This window comes from Muntiacus reevesi, chromosome 3 (assembly GCF_963930625.1).
Source record: "Muntiacus reevesi chromosome 3, mMunRee1.1, whole genome shotgun sequence".
In the NCBI taxonomy this organism is placed as follows: domain Eukaryota; kingdom Metazoa; phylum Chordata; class Mammalia; order Artiodactyla; family Cervidae; genus Muntiacus; species Muntiacus reevesi.
The window spans coordinates 248,287,769-248,304,021 of NC_089251.1; the positions used below are offsets into that span (position 1 = coordinate 248,287,769).

Consider the following 16,253-nt stretch of genomic DNA (forward strand, 5'->3'; position numbering starts at 1 on the left):
TTAGACATACTCACAGCAGCCCAAGGAGGAACTTGCGCCGTAATTAAAGTTGAATGTTGCATGTACATCCCTGACTTGTCTGGAAATGTATCTACTGCCTTGGAGGATATGCAAAATCAAGTGAAAGCCATGTCTAATGAAAATATTCCCTTTTGGGCTTCAGTCCTCTCCTGGGTAAAGGGAGACTGGTGAAAAACCATTGTAACTGTTGTTATAGTAATCTTAATCATACTGCTTTGTGGGCCCTGCTTCCTACAATGCCTTGTGAATTTTGTGATGCAGAGGTTGATAGCATTCTCTCATGTGGGTGGCAAGAGGGCTAAGGTACAATACATCTCAATGAATGATGCTTGTCACGGAAACTAAGAGCATCAAGAGGGGGGAACGAAGAAGGAATTCATAGGGCCTGGACTCCATCTCAGGCCTGTCTGTGCTGATCGTGCTCGGCCACCTCTCCAGTGGACTCTGAGCTCTCTGCTTAGTGCCTGTGGGAACGACAATGGAAGGATAAGACCCCCTCCGGACAGGGGAATCTTGACGATCATATCCAGGTTACTCATCACCTAAGAGAAAACAGACACTAATCACCCCTGCCTCCGGACACTATCTATCAGAATGTAAGCACAGGCTTATTGGTTATTAACTGTTTGGAATGTAACTGCAGGCTTATTGATTATTGACTGTTTGAACACATAACATGTGAATGATGGGGTTATTGTAGTTGTATTTACCCTTCCTTTGTTTATGTAAGTCTCAAGGAAATTGGGGTAGTGGGTTTGGACGTGTACACATCATACACATGGGGTATAAAAGATTTTCACAAATGCTGGTCGGGGTCCTTGGCTAAAAGGAGACTCTGCCTTGGGCCCGCCGGTGTAATAAACTGCATTCCACTATCAAAATAAATAAATAAATAAAAGATTTTCCTAATGGTAATCCTAAGCTCAAGTGATTTTTGATCAAAAGGTTAAATTAAATCAATAGTTTATATTTTATTGTATTCTAATACTCAATTTCTTTAAAAACTGGTTATCAGTACTAGACTGAAAGCAGCAAATGGGACATGGTTACTAGCAAAGAATTGGAACTGTAAGAAATACTGCAAAGTAAACAGTTGGATAAGAGAGGCCAAACCTTAAAGAAATGGATTTAGTTGAGCTGGAGAGCCCTAAGTGTAAGCATATGCTTATGGTCAAGATCAGGTCCCAGGTAGGAGTTGATAAAAGGAGGCTTATCCTGGTATATAACCTTTACATTAGGCAAAATTAGAAGAGTTTGCCAAAGCCTGGCAAGTATTTTTTAAATCATTTATGACAAATGCAGAAAATTAAACAAATTAAACAAAACATTCAAAAATTATAGTCACATAGTTATATGTATAAAGGAAAGAACTTAAAAAGACAGACAGTATTTAGACAAGGCAGTTCCATAAATCATGACTTAAAGCCATAACAGAACCAGTTTGCTTAAGCCATAGTCAATCTGAAAGAAATGTTAAGACATAAACAGATTTAATATTAAATGAAAAAAGAAATATTTATACCTCTGTATCTGTGGATTATTTTAGACTGATTATAATTGGATTCAGTCTCCAAAACCTTTCTGGTTAGTCTTAGTTTATTTGCAGAATATATTAACTCTCTTTCTGGGTCATTCTGAAGATGAAATGAAATATGAGACATGAAAACATTTTGAAAACATTAAAGTCCCATTCAAATGTGACCAATTACTGATTTTTTTGCGGGGGGGGGGCGGGGGGCGCGCGTCAAAGTAAAATGTATTTGGTAAGATAAAGCAGATGCTGAAGAAGTAATTATGGTCTAAGAGAAAATGTAATTATTTGGCATTGTCTATACCATTGCTCTAATCTATTTGTATCTACTCAAAGGTTAATTACATACTGATGAACAAATTACATATATATATTTACAGTTTGTCTGAAGCAGATCAGACTGATGAAATAATGACAGGATAGCTAATTGAATAACCAATCAAAACGTTTCATTGATATTTGGCCACAGACTGATGTATCAGGTTCCATAAATTCATGATCTTTTTTAGTTCAGCTACTATCCCCCAAATTAAAGAAATAATATTGGCTAGTTTCTTCTTTGGGGAATTTCTCATTGCTATAATCATTGATTTTTGTGAAGAGTAGCTTAAGTATCTTAATTTCTCTATTACCTCTCTTATTTGATCTTTAAAATAGTACTTATCTTCTATGAGTTTGACAGATGGGGAGGTAAAGGCTTGGGAAGATTTTAGTGAAGACTAGTAAAAACTGCAGCCATGAAATTAAAAGACGCCTGCTCCTTGGAAGAATAGCTATGATAAACCTAGACAGCTTATTAAAAAGCAGAGACATCACTTTGCCAGCAAAGGTCTGTATAGTCAAAGCAATGGTTTTGCCAATAGTCATGTATGGATGTGAGAGCTGGACTATAAAGAAGGCAGAGCACTGAAGAATTGATGCTTTTGAACTGTGGTGCTGGAGAAGACTCTTGAGAGTCCCTAGGACAGCAAAGGAGATCAAACCAGTCAATGCTAAAGGAAATCAGTCCTGAATATTCATTGGAAGAACTGATGCTAAAGCTCCAATACTTTGGCCACCTGATGCAAAGAGTTGACTCATTGGCAAAGATTCAGATATTGGGAAAGACTGAGGTCAAGAGAAGAAGGGAACAACAGAGGAGGAGATGATTGGATGGCATCACTGACTCAATGGACATGAATCTGAGCAAACTCCGGGAGATAGTGAGGGATAGGGAAGCCTGGCGTGCTGCAGTTCATGGGGTCGCTTAGCAATTGAGCAACAATAGTAAAAAGAAGTGCTCAGAATAAAATGCATGAGATAGAAGTGGCATCACTATTACCCTTTCCCCCTCTAGAATATAGTGAAAAACTCAGTCTGGGAATGGAGAAGAAAGACAGTTTTAGAGTTTTTCAGGAATTAAACAGGTATTGGATACCATCTCCCAACTGTTGCCATTCCTTTCTATTTCAAGTGATAAATACTAAAGTAAAATACTGTTTAGGTACCAGGATTAAAAGATCAATCCCATTCCCTCTAAGTCAATGGACCATTAAACAAAACCTTTTCCATATCATTATTAGTGAAAACTCCTCACGTATCTTGTTATCAAAGAATGCTTCTATTAATTTACCGAGCTTCCAGTCCACACACATTTGCAGTGCCTAAGTTTTAAAAGCAAAATCCACAACAAATTCTACAGGTTTTATCTCAGATTGTTAAGAGCTCCTATGAGCCTGCCTTTTGTTCATAAAGGAAATGCTGCAATTCTAAACTAAAAACTAACCCACAAGATGAGTATATGAAAGACAAAGACATAACTGGGTTAAAACCATTTCAAGTAAAAGACAAAACCATATATTACATTTGAAAATATAATAGTTTATAACCAACAGCATCCAATTTTTGGTCTAGAGTACCATAAATGTCTCTAATACAATTTGATGAAACTGTTTTTAAAGCAATGATTCTAGAAAGCTAAAATATAATTAAATTCAGTGAATGGGGCAGTAAGGTTGAATAATTAGTATTTTCTTAAAACCTAATATATATTTGGTAAAAATATGAACAGTCACACCTCAATACTCATTAAACCTTTTATTATATATAAGTAACCATGGGTCATTACTGCCCACTACACTGATCACCTAAACCTGAATGTCACGTGAAGAATTATTAAGGAAATGTAGAATTGATGAATGTTTTCACATAAAGTAAGAGTTTACTTATTTCTTTGACATTCAATTTTCTTTACAAGTCATTCTGTTCTTCACAGTTAACAGTTTTGCTGTTGGCAGACTGAATGAAATTTTCTCTCCAGAATCTATTATAAGCATATTAACTCTTCATATTCTGAAAACTAGAATGTGTCACTTACTTTTTTAAAACTTATTTTATATGATATATAAGTAAAAAACAAGAAAAAGTCATATATCCACTTGAAACAATAAAGTCATAGTTGAAGTACCCTTTCTTCCCAAACCCCCTTTATCACTGTTACAAACTAGTACATGTCATTCTTAAAATTTTACCTCTATTTAAAGATTCGTTTCTATACTAACTCCCATACATACAATCTATGCATTTAACTATAAAGCTTTCATTAATGAAAAAGAATTATGCTATACATTTTTAGTATGTGACTTTTGAGTAATTTGTTGAGGTGAAATTTCCATAACATAGAATTAACCATTTTAAACTGAAAAATTCAGTAGCATTTAGTACACATCTGCAATGTTGTGCTACCACCACCCTCTATCTGACCATTCAAGAGTAAAACCTCTTATCCATTAACCAGTTTCTTCCTATTTTCCTCTTTCTCCCCCCAGTCTCTGGAAACTACCAGTTTGCATTTTGTCTCTATGGATTAATTTATTCTATATATTTCATATAAATGGAGTCATAGAGTATGTGACTTTGTGGCTTCTTTCACTTAAGCATAATGTTTTGAGATTTATTCACATTGTAGCATGTAATTTCACTCCTTTTTGTGGCTGAAAAATATTTCGTTGGATGTATATGCCACAATTTATCTACTGATGGACATCTGGGCTGTTTCCAAGCAACTTAGTTTTTGCCCATAATATTACAGACATTTTCCAGGTTAATATATTCAGAAGGACTTTATTCTCTTTCTTTTTTGCAAAAGTATTTTTTTTTAAATACCCGATAACACATCATCTCACCTATCTTCATGTTTTGGTATACATCTTTAAAACTAAGAACACTTTCTTTCTAACCATGATGCTACCCATCCCTCAATGATTAAAAATACTGATTTTTATGCTTAGTGAAACAAATCAAAGAAAGACAAATACTGTATGATATCACCTGTATCTGGGTTCTGAAACATAAAACCAGTGAATATAGTGAATAACCAAAAACAAAACAGATACTGAGAAAAAACAGTGCTTACCAGTGGGCAAGATAGAGATAGGGGATTAAGAGATTAAAAACTGCTATAGATAGGGACTTCCCTGGTGGTCCAGTGGCTGTGTCTCTGCACTCCCAATGTAGAGCATCCAGGGTTTGATTCCTGGTCGGAGAACTAAATCCCACATGCTTCAGCTATAAGTTCACATGCCACAACTAAGATCCAGCACAGACATTTATAAATGTCAAATATATAAAGGTCAAATATATAAACAAACATTTAAAAAACCTGCTATGTATAAAATAAACAAGCTGCCAGGACACACTGTACAGCACAAGGAATAAAATAAGTGTAAGTGGAGTATAACCTTTAACAATTGTGAATCATGGTATGTACATGGAAACATGTAAATTATATCCTATATATCAACTATACCTCAATTTAAGAAAAACAACAGGTTCTGTTTTAATTTGAGGTATTAACTAGTTATGTTCAACAACAGAGTTTAACTTAGTGATTTCTTGATTGTGACTTCTATTTAGAAGTTTCATGCTTGCTTCAAAACTGAAGTGTTAGCTAACTTTTACCTAGGTGATAAATCTTGCCTTTATTCCTCCAATCGAGAAATTTCTACTCAAATTAGGAAATATAAAAATGAACACATTTTACAATAATGATATTTTACATAGTTTGGATGGTGGAAAAAACATGAAATTAATGAAGCAAATATTACATTTATTGTGAATACTGAATTCTCCAAAGTTTTCTGAAATAATAAAGCACTGTTGGTGTTCACAGCGGTGACCAGGGCTGCAGTATAATTTAGGAAATAGCAATATGATTAACATGAGTTTGAGCAAACTCTGGGAGATAGTGAAGAACAGGGAAGCCTGGCATGCTGCAGTCCATGGAGTCACAAAGAGTTGGACATGACTTAGCTACTGAACAACAATCTCATTAAAAGTTGTTAATATTGCTATAACTCAGGTCAAAATAGGAAACTGGCCAAACCTGAAGTCCAGTACCTTGAGAATAATACCATATATTTATATACCACTTTATAGTTTGGCATAACAAGTCAAATTAAAAAAGAAAATATTGATAAATTTATCCTATTAAAATTAATTTATTTTAAAATGCCTGCAAAAATTCTAATTTGATGTATGTAACAATCCAGAGGAGGAGAACCAGCAAGTATTATTATCTCTATTCCATGGGTAAGACAACTGAGGCTAACTAAGAATGTTATTTTTAATACCATGTAACTGTTAAGAAGCCAAGTCACTCAGAAGAATGATTTTGTTAGTTTAAGAACAGATCCACCTAAATCACTTTGTTAATGTATTAATATGAATACTCCAACATTTAGATGAGAGTTAATATTCAGAGAAATCTGATAAATAACCATTTTTACAGTACATAAATAAATTTGTATCTATAATGTTTCACTTTAAAGAAAAAAATACAAAAGTTTGTTTTGAAAAATTATGAAAATAGTTCCAGAAGAATAATTTATCAGGTAATATATTATTTAACATATCCTAGTATATAAGTACATATTTGAAGTCTCTGTGATATGGTAAAATTAAAATAATATTTAATGTTATTTGAAATGGTTAAAAGTAAGTTTTGCAAGATAATTTATTTGTTCTAAAGCTAACATGTCAATATTCAAAGCCCAACACAGAGTTTTAAAAGATGTCTGTCTCACATATGAAGAAGTGTTAAGTTATTAAAATTTACATTAGGCGAAATGCTATGCCTGGAGCTAAACAAGCTGGAAAGCTTTTTCCTAAGCATTTAAACAAGACACTGATACTGGTGACATCTTTAAAGATGTAAGATGAGAGCAAGTCTCATCATTAATCATGATTAATTTTTAAGTAGGAATAGACAGCTCAGAGGACTGACCAATAATAACAACTACAATTCATTAAATCCATAATGAATTTAAATTCATCAATTTAATTCAAAAATTCATCAGTTTTTTTCATTGATGCTCATCAACTGGTAGTTTAGATTTTACTTAAGAATATTAACAACATTAAAAACAACAACAAAAAAGGAAGAAAAAAACAGAAGGAAGGAAATAGACTTAGTGCTGCCCGATACCATCATTGAAAATCTCAACAAAGACTGAATAGGAAGGAGCCTTAAAACCTTTATACCACATAGGCTTCCTAAGAAATAAATCTGAGGCACACTGGCAGGGCAGTATGAAATGATTTCTACTGCCACTGGCCATATTGTACCTGTTCTGTGGATAATTAGTCCTTCAGTTCCAAAGTTGTCAATCTGGCACCTTTCACGAGCACTATATTCACTTTAAATAAAACAAACAAAACAAAACAAAATTTATAATTCAAAGAACAAAAGAACTTAAAAACAAAAACTGCAAACTGAACCAACTCTATAGTTGTGACATGAACCAAAAAATAAGAAAAGTGAAGTACCAGTAATATTTTAGAGTTGAAGATTCTGTTGAAGTCTATATCATAACTTTATAAAGTTTAAACCAGATAGTTTAGGTACTTTTGTACAACGCAAGTAAACACATTTAAAAATTTCTTCACTGTATCAGTATTGAAAGTTATATTACTTCATCTTGGTATTCAAATAGTTTTATTAAACTACACTTTACTACAGATTCCATACACACCCAATATTGTGTCCTAAAATATCTGAATAACTAGGAAAAAATAAAGAAAATGTGTGTTCATAATTATTAAAAATAAATAAAACAATTTACATATATGCACCATACCTGCAGTTGACCATTTAATGAACTCAAGTCTTCTGCTTTCTTCTCTAAAGACTGAACCCAGACTTTTCTTTTTTGCCGGCATCTTGAAGCTGCTGCTCTATTTCTTTCCAGAAACTTCCTCCTTTTTTCATCGGGATCTTCATTAGCTGCTCTTCTTCGACGACCAGTTGTATTTTGGGTTTGTGGAGTTGTGTGAGCTGGAGAAGCCTATAATAGAACAAATGAAAGCTTTTGGTATTTGTACCTAGTGATTAAAATTAACATAACAGGCAGTAAAGGACTGCCAAGGTGAAAGTGAAAGTTACTCAGTTGTGCCAACTCTTTGGGACCTCATGAACTATACATTCCATGGAATTCTCCAGGCCAAAATACTGGAATGGGTAGCCCTTCCCTTCTCCAGCGGATCTTCCCGACCGAGCAATTGAACCGGGCTCTCCTGCAATGCGGCTGGATTCTTTATCAACTGAGTTATTAGGGAAGCCCCTTGCAAAGGTGACAGGTACTAATTTTATTTTCTAAGTCTCATTGTATACATCAATATTCTGAAGCAATGTGCAAATCACTCTGTTGTTTAACAAATTCCTTGAAATAAATAAGCATTGCTAAACCAAGATTCTCACTAACTGTCACAGTGAATTTATTTTTTGTTGTTGTTCAGTTGCTAAGTTGTGTCTGACTCTTCGCGACCCCATGGACTGCAGCACACCAGGCCTCTCTGTCTTTCACTATCTCCTGGAGTTTGCTCAAACTCATGTCCATTGAGGCAGTGATGACATCCAACCATCTCACTTTGTATCACCCCCCTTCTCCTTCTGCCTTCAATCTTTCACAGTATCAAGGTCTTTTCCAATGAGTTGGCTATTTGCATCAGGTGGCCAAAGTATTGGAGCTACGGCATCAATATTCATACAATGAATATTCAGAGTTGATTTCCTTTAGGATTGTATTCTATTCTTTAATGTTTGTATAAATAATATTTTCATGTTTATAGAGAGAATACAAATAAATTAAAAAATGCAATACAAATGATGATGTAGAGATCTTTTATTTTTCCAAGTGCACTTTTAGGTAAACATTATGTTATTATTGAATCCTTTGATAATTATTAAGGTACTAATAAAAAATAACTTATTTAAATCCACTATGGGAAACCATGGTTTCTATGCTATTTTTGAAATAAAGAATAGCATTAAACTGTAAATGTTTTTTAAAAATTGGTTTCTCTAAACTTAAGGAGTTGAAAGTACACAACACATTTTAGTATATTCAGCTTTTCTTCAGTTTCTGAAATTTGGGGTCAGTCTTTTTCTAAGGGTCAGGTTTATATAATTAATTAATGCTCATTTTCCTGGTAGGTAGAATCCCAGAGTCTAGATTTTCCTTTTAATTGGTCTGCCTGCCCTGCAAAATCAGCCAGACAGAAATCTTCAGTAATTAGTGATATTGTCCCATGTTTAGGATTATAGAATATCTTCATGTCTCTCACAAATCCCAAAATTGTGTCACAGAACACCTGAATACAGGAGATAGGATATAAACCCTTAGAAACAGTGCAAAAGAAAGCATTGTGTGGCCAGAGACATATGATCCAAAGTAGCAGCCTGAAAACAAATCTCTTGCCTCTACTTTAATGATATTTTAAAATGATGTATACAAAAATTTCTACATTCTCTTAATCTATACCTTAGGCAGAAATCTTTAAGTTCTGCAGGTAATTAACCTGAATTATATATATCTCTACCTCTAACAAGGATTTGAGGCTACTTAGAAGCATATATTCTTCCTTCTCTCCCTTTTTCTATTGATTCATTCACTCTACTTCACTGAAAAATATATAGGAACTATTCTAGTGATATAGCAGTGATAGAGCAGGAAATCCTGCTCTCCTGGAGCTTCATTCCAATACAATACAGTATGAAAATATAAATAAAAATGAGATCCAGGTAAACTATAGTTAGTATAAGAAAACAAATGACATTCATTTATTTTCTTTAAATAAACTTTTAAGTATGTAAAAGCCATACTGAACTTGCCAGCCATAGATAAACAGTCATGAGCTCCATTAGGCTCATGAGCCAGTTGGCTAACCCTGAATTAAGACATAAGAACACACTCACTTTTCCTCTCTTTTGGCCCCTAAGTAAAGTTGCTTGGTGGATGATAACCACAACTATTTCACTTTATCTTAAGTTTCACAAAGGTAAAATACAGTTATCTAAACACCTATGCTTAGGAGGTAGTGTTAAACTTGCTGTTCACGTGTGTTTCTTTAATTGGAAAGTTTTATTTTTAAATGCTAATATTCTTTAAGTAGAGAAGAAAAAGGTCTAAATAGAGCTCTGAAACATTTAACAGAAATACAGTCATCCTTTACTGCAGACATATAGAAATAGCAATCATCTAATGGCCAGACACAAATTAGAGTGAAACGGGCCTCTAGTATAAACAGCTGTCATTAAACCTATCTGTTACTTTGGTGATATTTCACAAGTGTTAATTCAAGAACTATCTTATATCAGTAATATGGTTCATATATACATTACTTGTTGAATACAACCAACAGTAAAAAAGTTTTCTTTAAATACTGTTGATGGATACTGTGCCATCTTAAACCAACACACAGACATTCTGAGAAACATTTACAGAGTGCCCTCGGCAGTAACAACTGCTTATTTATTTTTTGTATGTTCAACTTTTATGCTGAACTACCTTTTCTTAAGGCTTTTTAAATACACTTTGGGAATAAAAACTTGACCAGAAAAATCTTATCGAAGTATATAGTCATTGAAGTCACACTGTGTTTTGTTTTGTTTTTAAAGGAAAACTGAGTGATGAATGATAAAAACAACACACATACCGGAGTTTCTGTGGTAGATGTGGCTGGTTGTTGTAATGACTGTGGTCGAGATTCCTCTGATTGAGTCCTAACCAAACCACTACCGTGACCTTTGACAGTATCGCCATTGGTAACTGGAGGATGTTGCTGGGTCAAAGCAGCTTTTAATCTCTGAAATGCAAATACCAATTTAAAAAAAATGCTCCCTGCTTTCTATCCAAATCTAACGCCCAACACACTTTTGGTTAACCAAATGAGACATTTGTTAATGAATACATAAATTTTAAACTTAGTTCTGATTTATTATATTCCACTGCATTCCTAAATATCAGTAAGACAGATAAAAGGACCTTTGGGAAGCTTTCCTGAGTCATTTTGGGCAACTATCCCTCTCTTCTTTCTTTGGAAATAGCATAAAGAGGTAGATAATAGAGATCAGCTTTAGACAAAGTCCCCTCCATAATTCTAATGCAATTGTTTTCATTTGGTGCTCAGCTTTCTTTATGGTCCAAAAAAGTCATCCACACATGACTACCTCCCACCACAGTCCCTGAAAATCCTGTCTGTTTTGATTCTCAAAGTTTTGCCTTTTCCAGAATATCATATAAATGTAATCATACAGTGTATATAATAAGCCTTTTGAATCTGGCTTCTTTCCTTCAGCATAATGCACCTGAGATCCATCTCTGTTGCTGTGTCATCAGTAATTTTTAAATCAGTTTCTAATAAACAGTATGTTGATTTTACAAATTAGGACACTAGAGATCATTTGCCCAAGGTCATACAGCCATCAAGCCAGTTAAGATCCTAGATTTAAATCTGGATCTCCTTATTTTCAAAGTGCAGTTTTTCCATGGCATGATGTTATATATATTATCCTACCTCCCGCATCAAAAAAAAGAAGCCAAAAAAAAAGAAAATAGAAAAATCAAGAAAGATAATCTCAGGCTGGATGGTTTGATGATTCAAAAGACAACTACAAAGGAATCCCCTGGTGGTCCAGTGGTTAGGACTTCGCCCCGTCATAGGCCCAAGCTTAATCCATAGTCAGGGACCTAAAATCCTGCAAGTCAAGTAGTGCAAAAGACAACCACAAAGGATTCGGAATGCCAAGTCTGATACTGTAACCGCTAAAGCCATATCAACCCAAATTAGGTATGTTTTTCCCATCTCTTCTGACTGAGTACTTCTTTATGAACTGCAAACAGCAGTTCACAAAGTCCTAGTTTCTTCACTGGTTGGCACACCTAAGATATATATATATGTTTTTACACATATGTAAAGTCCTAGTTTCTTCACTGGTTAGCATACATAAGATATACTGTATATATATTAGCATACAAAATGTGTACAGCTGAGAAGATACTTTATTGTTCAGAAATTAACTCTGCCTCCAACTATCTGAACAAACGATCTGTAAAACTGGGGAAAATGACAACTTCCTTGTAGGGCTGAGGTAAAGATTAAATATGTAAAACTTATCTGAGGTACATAAGGATTTATTAATTTTTTATCAGCTTCCTTACCTTTTTCAAAAATAGCTATTGAGCCCTCTATTTTCACAGTTCAGGTGTTAGGGTATGGACACCAAAGATTCATGAGAGTTCCTTTACTTTTGTATTTTCAAAATATACTTAGGAAAAAAAGTACTCAGGGATCATTTTAAGGACAGGTTTAGCTCAGTCTGAAGCTAAATATTTAAAATTTTAAATTTTTAATATTTAATATTATATTTAAATTTTTAAAAATTTATTTATTTATTTATTTGTTTGACCGTGCCATGTCTTAGTTGCAGCATGCAAACTCTTAGTTGTGGCATGTGGGATCTGACCAGGGATCAAACTTGGGTCCCCTACAGCGGGAGCGTAGAGTCTTAGCTACTGGACCACCATGAACTCCTCCAGATGTATTTTATTTTGGAAAATATATTCTCAAGGCCACATGGTACACTGCATCTTTCAGAATCCAGGTTTAAGATCCCCAGTTCCATTTTTTCTTCCTTCTCTTATAAACATGCAGAAATAACCACATTAGCAGCTAAGATCCAGGAAACTGGGACCCTCATAACTGATGGGATACTGTGGAAGTGGATGGATTAAAACTAATTAGGTAGGTGACAAAGCAGTACTTGCCTATAATCAGGAAGGAATACTTAAGCTCAACGGTCAAAGAAGTGAAAGCAAAAAGAGGAATTTGAAAGTGTGGGTCATATATACAGAAGGAGGTGGATCTGGGGAGGTGGTCAGTGTGCATAATTACATGTTTTAAAAGTCAATCTATAATAGCGTTAGGTTAGGGCTTTCATTTCTGGATATAAAATGTATAAAACTATAAGTACTGGTTGAGATGTGAAGCTTGGTAAGTTATGTGTTGGTAAAACATTTTTAAGTCCTTAGGTAGAAAACATAGAATTGAAGAGCATTTAAAGTTTTATAGTGAAGAGCTTAGCTCTTAGAATTAATGAAATACAGTAACTGCACATAGGGGAGTCTGAAGTACATAAACATCACTCTCTTGAATAATCTTTAGTAGGGCAAGTTACTACCTTATAGAGCACTTAAAAGCAGCATCAGTATTCATTCATTATCCTCTCTTGACTGCCCTAGGGTATACAGTACTCATCCAGTGAGGAAGCTCTAATGTTTGCTCCATGCTGTTACATTGATTACAATGGGTCTAACTTGGAAGTGTGCCACTGGATACAAAATGCAAGAAAAAGATTTTCAAGGGTTAATTAGCACTGCTTTGAACTACGGATTTTTTTTTTTTAACTATAAAGTTTTTTTAAACAAACGTGTTTAAAAACAAATGTATGCTAAAAAAAATTACAGTGGGTTAGGAGAAGAAAGTTATCTAAATGGTGATTCATATACATTTTACAACTAATGTAAGGATATCCACAATCCACCCACGTATATGTTGAGACATTTTAAAGAAGAGTAATTTGGTTCCCCCAAATTAATGAAAACATCTATAAATATGATAGATATTTATTTTACAACAGAATTTTGGAGCTAATTAATTAGCTCAATTACCATCTTACAGATAAAGAAAGAAATTAAGACCCAAAGAGTGAAGTTACTTCCCAGGATCACAGAGCAAGTTAGAAGCAGATCTAGGACCGGAAATTCTGTCTGTTGACTCCTAGTTCACTGAACAAACATATTTTAAACAAAAGCTTTTCCAAACTAGAGCTTTTGTCTCACATTAAGTATTCTAAGTATATTTTAGTAACTATTAAGAGTATCAGACACTGGTCAGTCCATTACTGGATCAAAATTTCTATCAATAGAGAAATCTAATATAAGTAAATGACGATTAAGTACTCAGAGAAATTATGTAAGATTTAACAGGTTTATATTCTCTAACATGTACAATAAAAGCTAGGCATCATTTTAATTTTAAACTAAAGGAAAGAAAACTAAAATCTTTATTACTATGTTTCTAAGCAGACTAGTGCTTTAATGTTAGAGTTAAATTTTAGTGTTGTAAAATTCAGCCACTATGTTGAAAACTTTTTGTCTTAAAGACTGTGTCAATTAAAGAGTGAATATAGGGGGAAAAAAAAAAGACTGAATATAGTCTTGTTGTGCTGACCAATCTGAGATCCATCTTAAGAGGTAATCTGCTAAAAATAATTTGTTATTCAAATTCTATGTTATATGTTGTACCTATGAAAGCAAATTTTTATCACATCTGTCAGAACCTGGTAGGAATAAACTACTCGATCATAGTTCAGAGAAAAAACATAATGTTCTCTAGAAACAATTTATGAAAAAGTCAGATCCATATTTCATAAGCACCACAAAAGCTCATCAGAGTAATAACCCTCCTTCTTCTGGGTGTTAGCCTACCATCTGCTGCTCTATTACTTATCTTTATTTTGCAACTAATTAACAGCATAATCTTCTAAATTCAGCAAGTTAATTATCATTATTGTGGTCTTTGCAGCATCATCAGTCCTTGTAAAATCTTGCTCCCCACCCCCAGAGAACATATGAAAATGAACTAGGTTGGGAGAGAGTCTGTTTCTTTGGAGTGGGCTCATTTGGTGTTTGCTGATTAGCTTGGCATGCAGAGGGAGGTCAGAAGAATTCTGCTGAACATGAGGCTCCATGCAGGGCCGAACTAAGTTAATGTAGGTTTCTGAACATTTGCCAAGATGCCCTCTGTCAGCTCTCAGTAGAAACCCCCTGCAGAAAACCTACCAGCAACCCACTGCGTGCAAAGATACCTCTCAGTTTGTCACACAAGCCTTAAAGGAATGATTCTGGAAAATACAACTTAAATACTTAACTAAATCTTCAATGAAACTCCTGGATGGTTAACATTTTCTTATTCAGATGAGCTACTTTTTGATTACAAATATCACATAGGAAATTTGTTTTTTTAGAAGAGTAAACACAGGTAGCAAATATCTATGGCTTAATGTGCTTAATGACAAACAAAACCCCTAAACTATATCTACATTTGGTGAGAGCCAGTGATATTTTGTAGATAACAGTAGATCCCAAGAGTTTTCCTAGAGTATTAAAAAATACTAGGTAATCTTTTATTTGTGGAACTCCCCTCCATACATTTTTTACTTAAACTACGTTTTTACGTTTCCAAAGACTTAGAAGTTCTTAAAAAACAAAACAAGCACAACTTGTCCTGAAAGAATTTCTTCAGCAAAAAAAGAAGGATCTTCTTTAAATATTTGTAACAAACACAATGCATATAAATCTTCCAGTAAGCACTGGGCATATGAAAATCAGGCCATCGCAAAAGCATCCGTGGCTATCTTAGGATACAGATAAGTTTCTCTTCAGCTATAGTGTACTACTCGTTGTTCTGTGTTCCAATGCTGCCATTTCTCAAACATTTTTAAACCACATTTTAGCAGAGTTACTATTGCTGTACTATTTAACATTAACAGACTGTGACCAGAAAGGTCAAATAAATCCTTAGCAGAGATGCAGAATCAAACAGGGAGGATGTTTAAATATTTTCAAAGAGTTGAAAACAACAAAGCAAAATCCAGTTGAAGCAGTGAAAGAAGAAATTATAATGTTTGCTGGGGGGCTTCAGACTGTTAAAAAGTCAGAAAAATTATTTAACATGTAGCATGAACCTAGGGGATGTGAGCTGGGGACCATTCGTTTGGAGAGAATGGAATTAAGAGTTCTACCACTGACAGAGAAAAGAATCCAATCCCATGACGTTTATCTGATCATTAAGGAACTTCTGCACTAGGGTATGAACCGAGTCTCAGCTTTTCTCACTATAATCATACAATTATTTATTTAATAAATCTTTTTTAGCCCCCGATGCTTAATAAGAAAATCAATGACACTGACATTTTAATTCAAGTTTAGAAACAATCAAACCAAACCATTCAAAGTTCTGCCAACAGGAGAATGGATAAAGAAATTGTGGTATACTCACAGCACAGAAAACTACTCAGCAATAAAAAGAAACTACAATACACGCAACAACATGGATAAGTTTCACAGATGTATGCTTAGCTGAACGCAAGAGTATACATTGATTTTATTTACATTGCTGGTGATAAATATTAACAGCTGGGGGAGATGGACTGAGGGAAGGGACATAAAGAAATGTAGATAGATGTTAATGTTCTATACCATAATAGAGGTGAGTTACATGAATGCACTTAAACTGTACAGTTTAAATTGGTCCATTTCAATCTATGTAAATTTTACATTTAAGAAAGGCTTATTAAAAAATAATTCAGTGAGGGTAGAGA

General features: G+C 34.2%; 1 protein-coding gene across 3 annotated transcripts in view; it reads right to left on the bottom strand.

Annotated features, from left to right (window-relative positions):
- ATF2 (activating transcription factor 2) overlaps positions 1-16,253 on the bottom strand; it is an 80,326-nt gene that overhangs the window by 11,976 nt on the left and 52,097 nt on the right. For all 3 annotated transcript variants that reach the window (XM_065931790.1, XM_065931789.1, XM_065931788.1), the window contains exons 11-12: positions 10,526-10,675; positions 7,669-7,875 (exon numbers count right to left, since the gene is read on the bottom strand). In XM_065931790.1, coding sequence (XP_065787862.1) covers positions 7,669-7,875; positions 10,526-10,675 — 357 coding nt within the window. The remainder of the gene's footprint in view (positions 1-7,668; positions 7,876-10,525; positions 10,676-16,253) is intronic.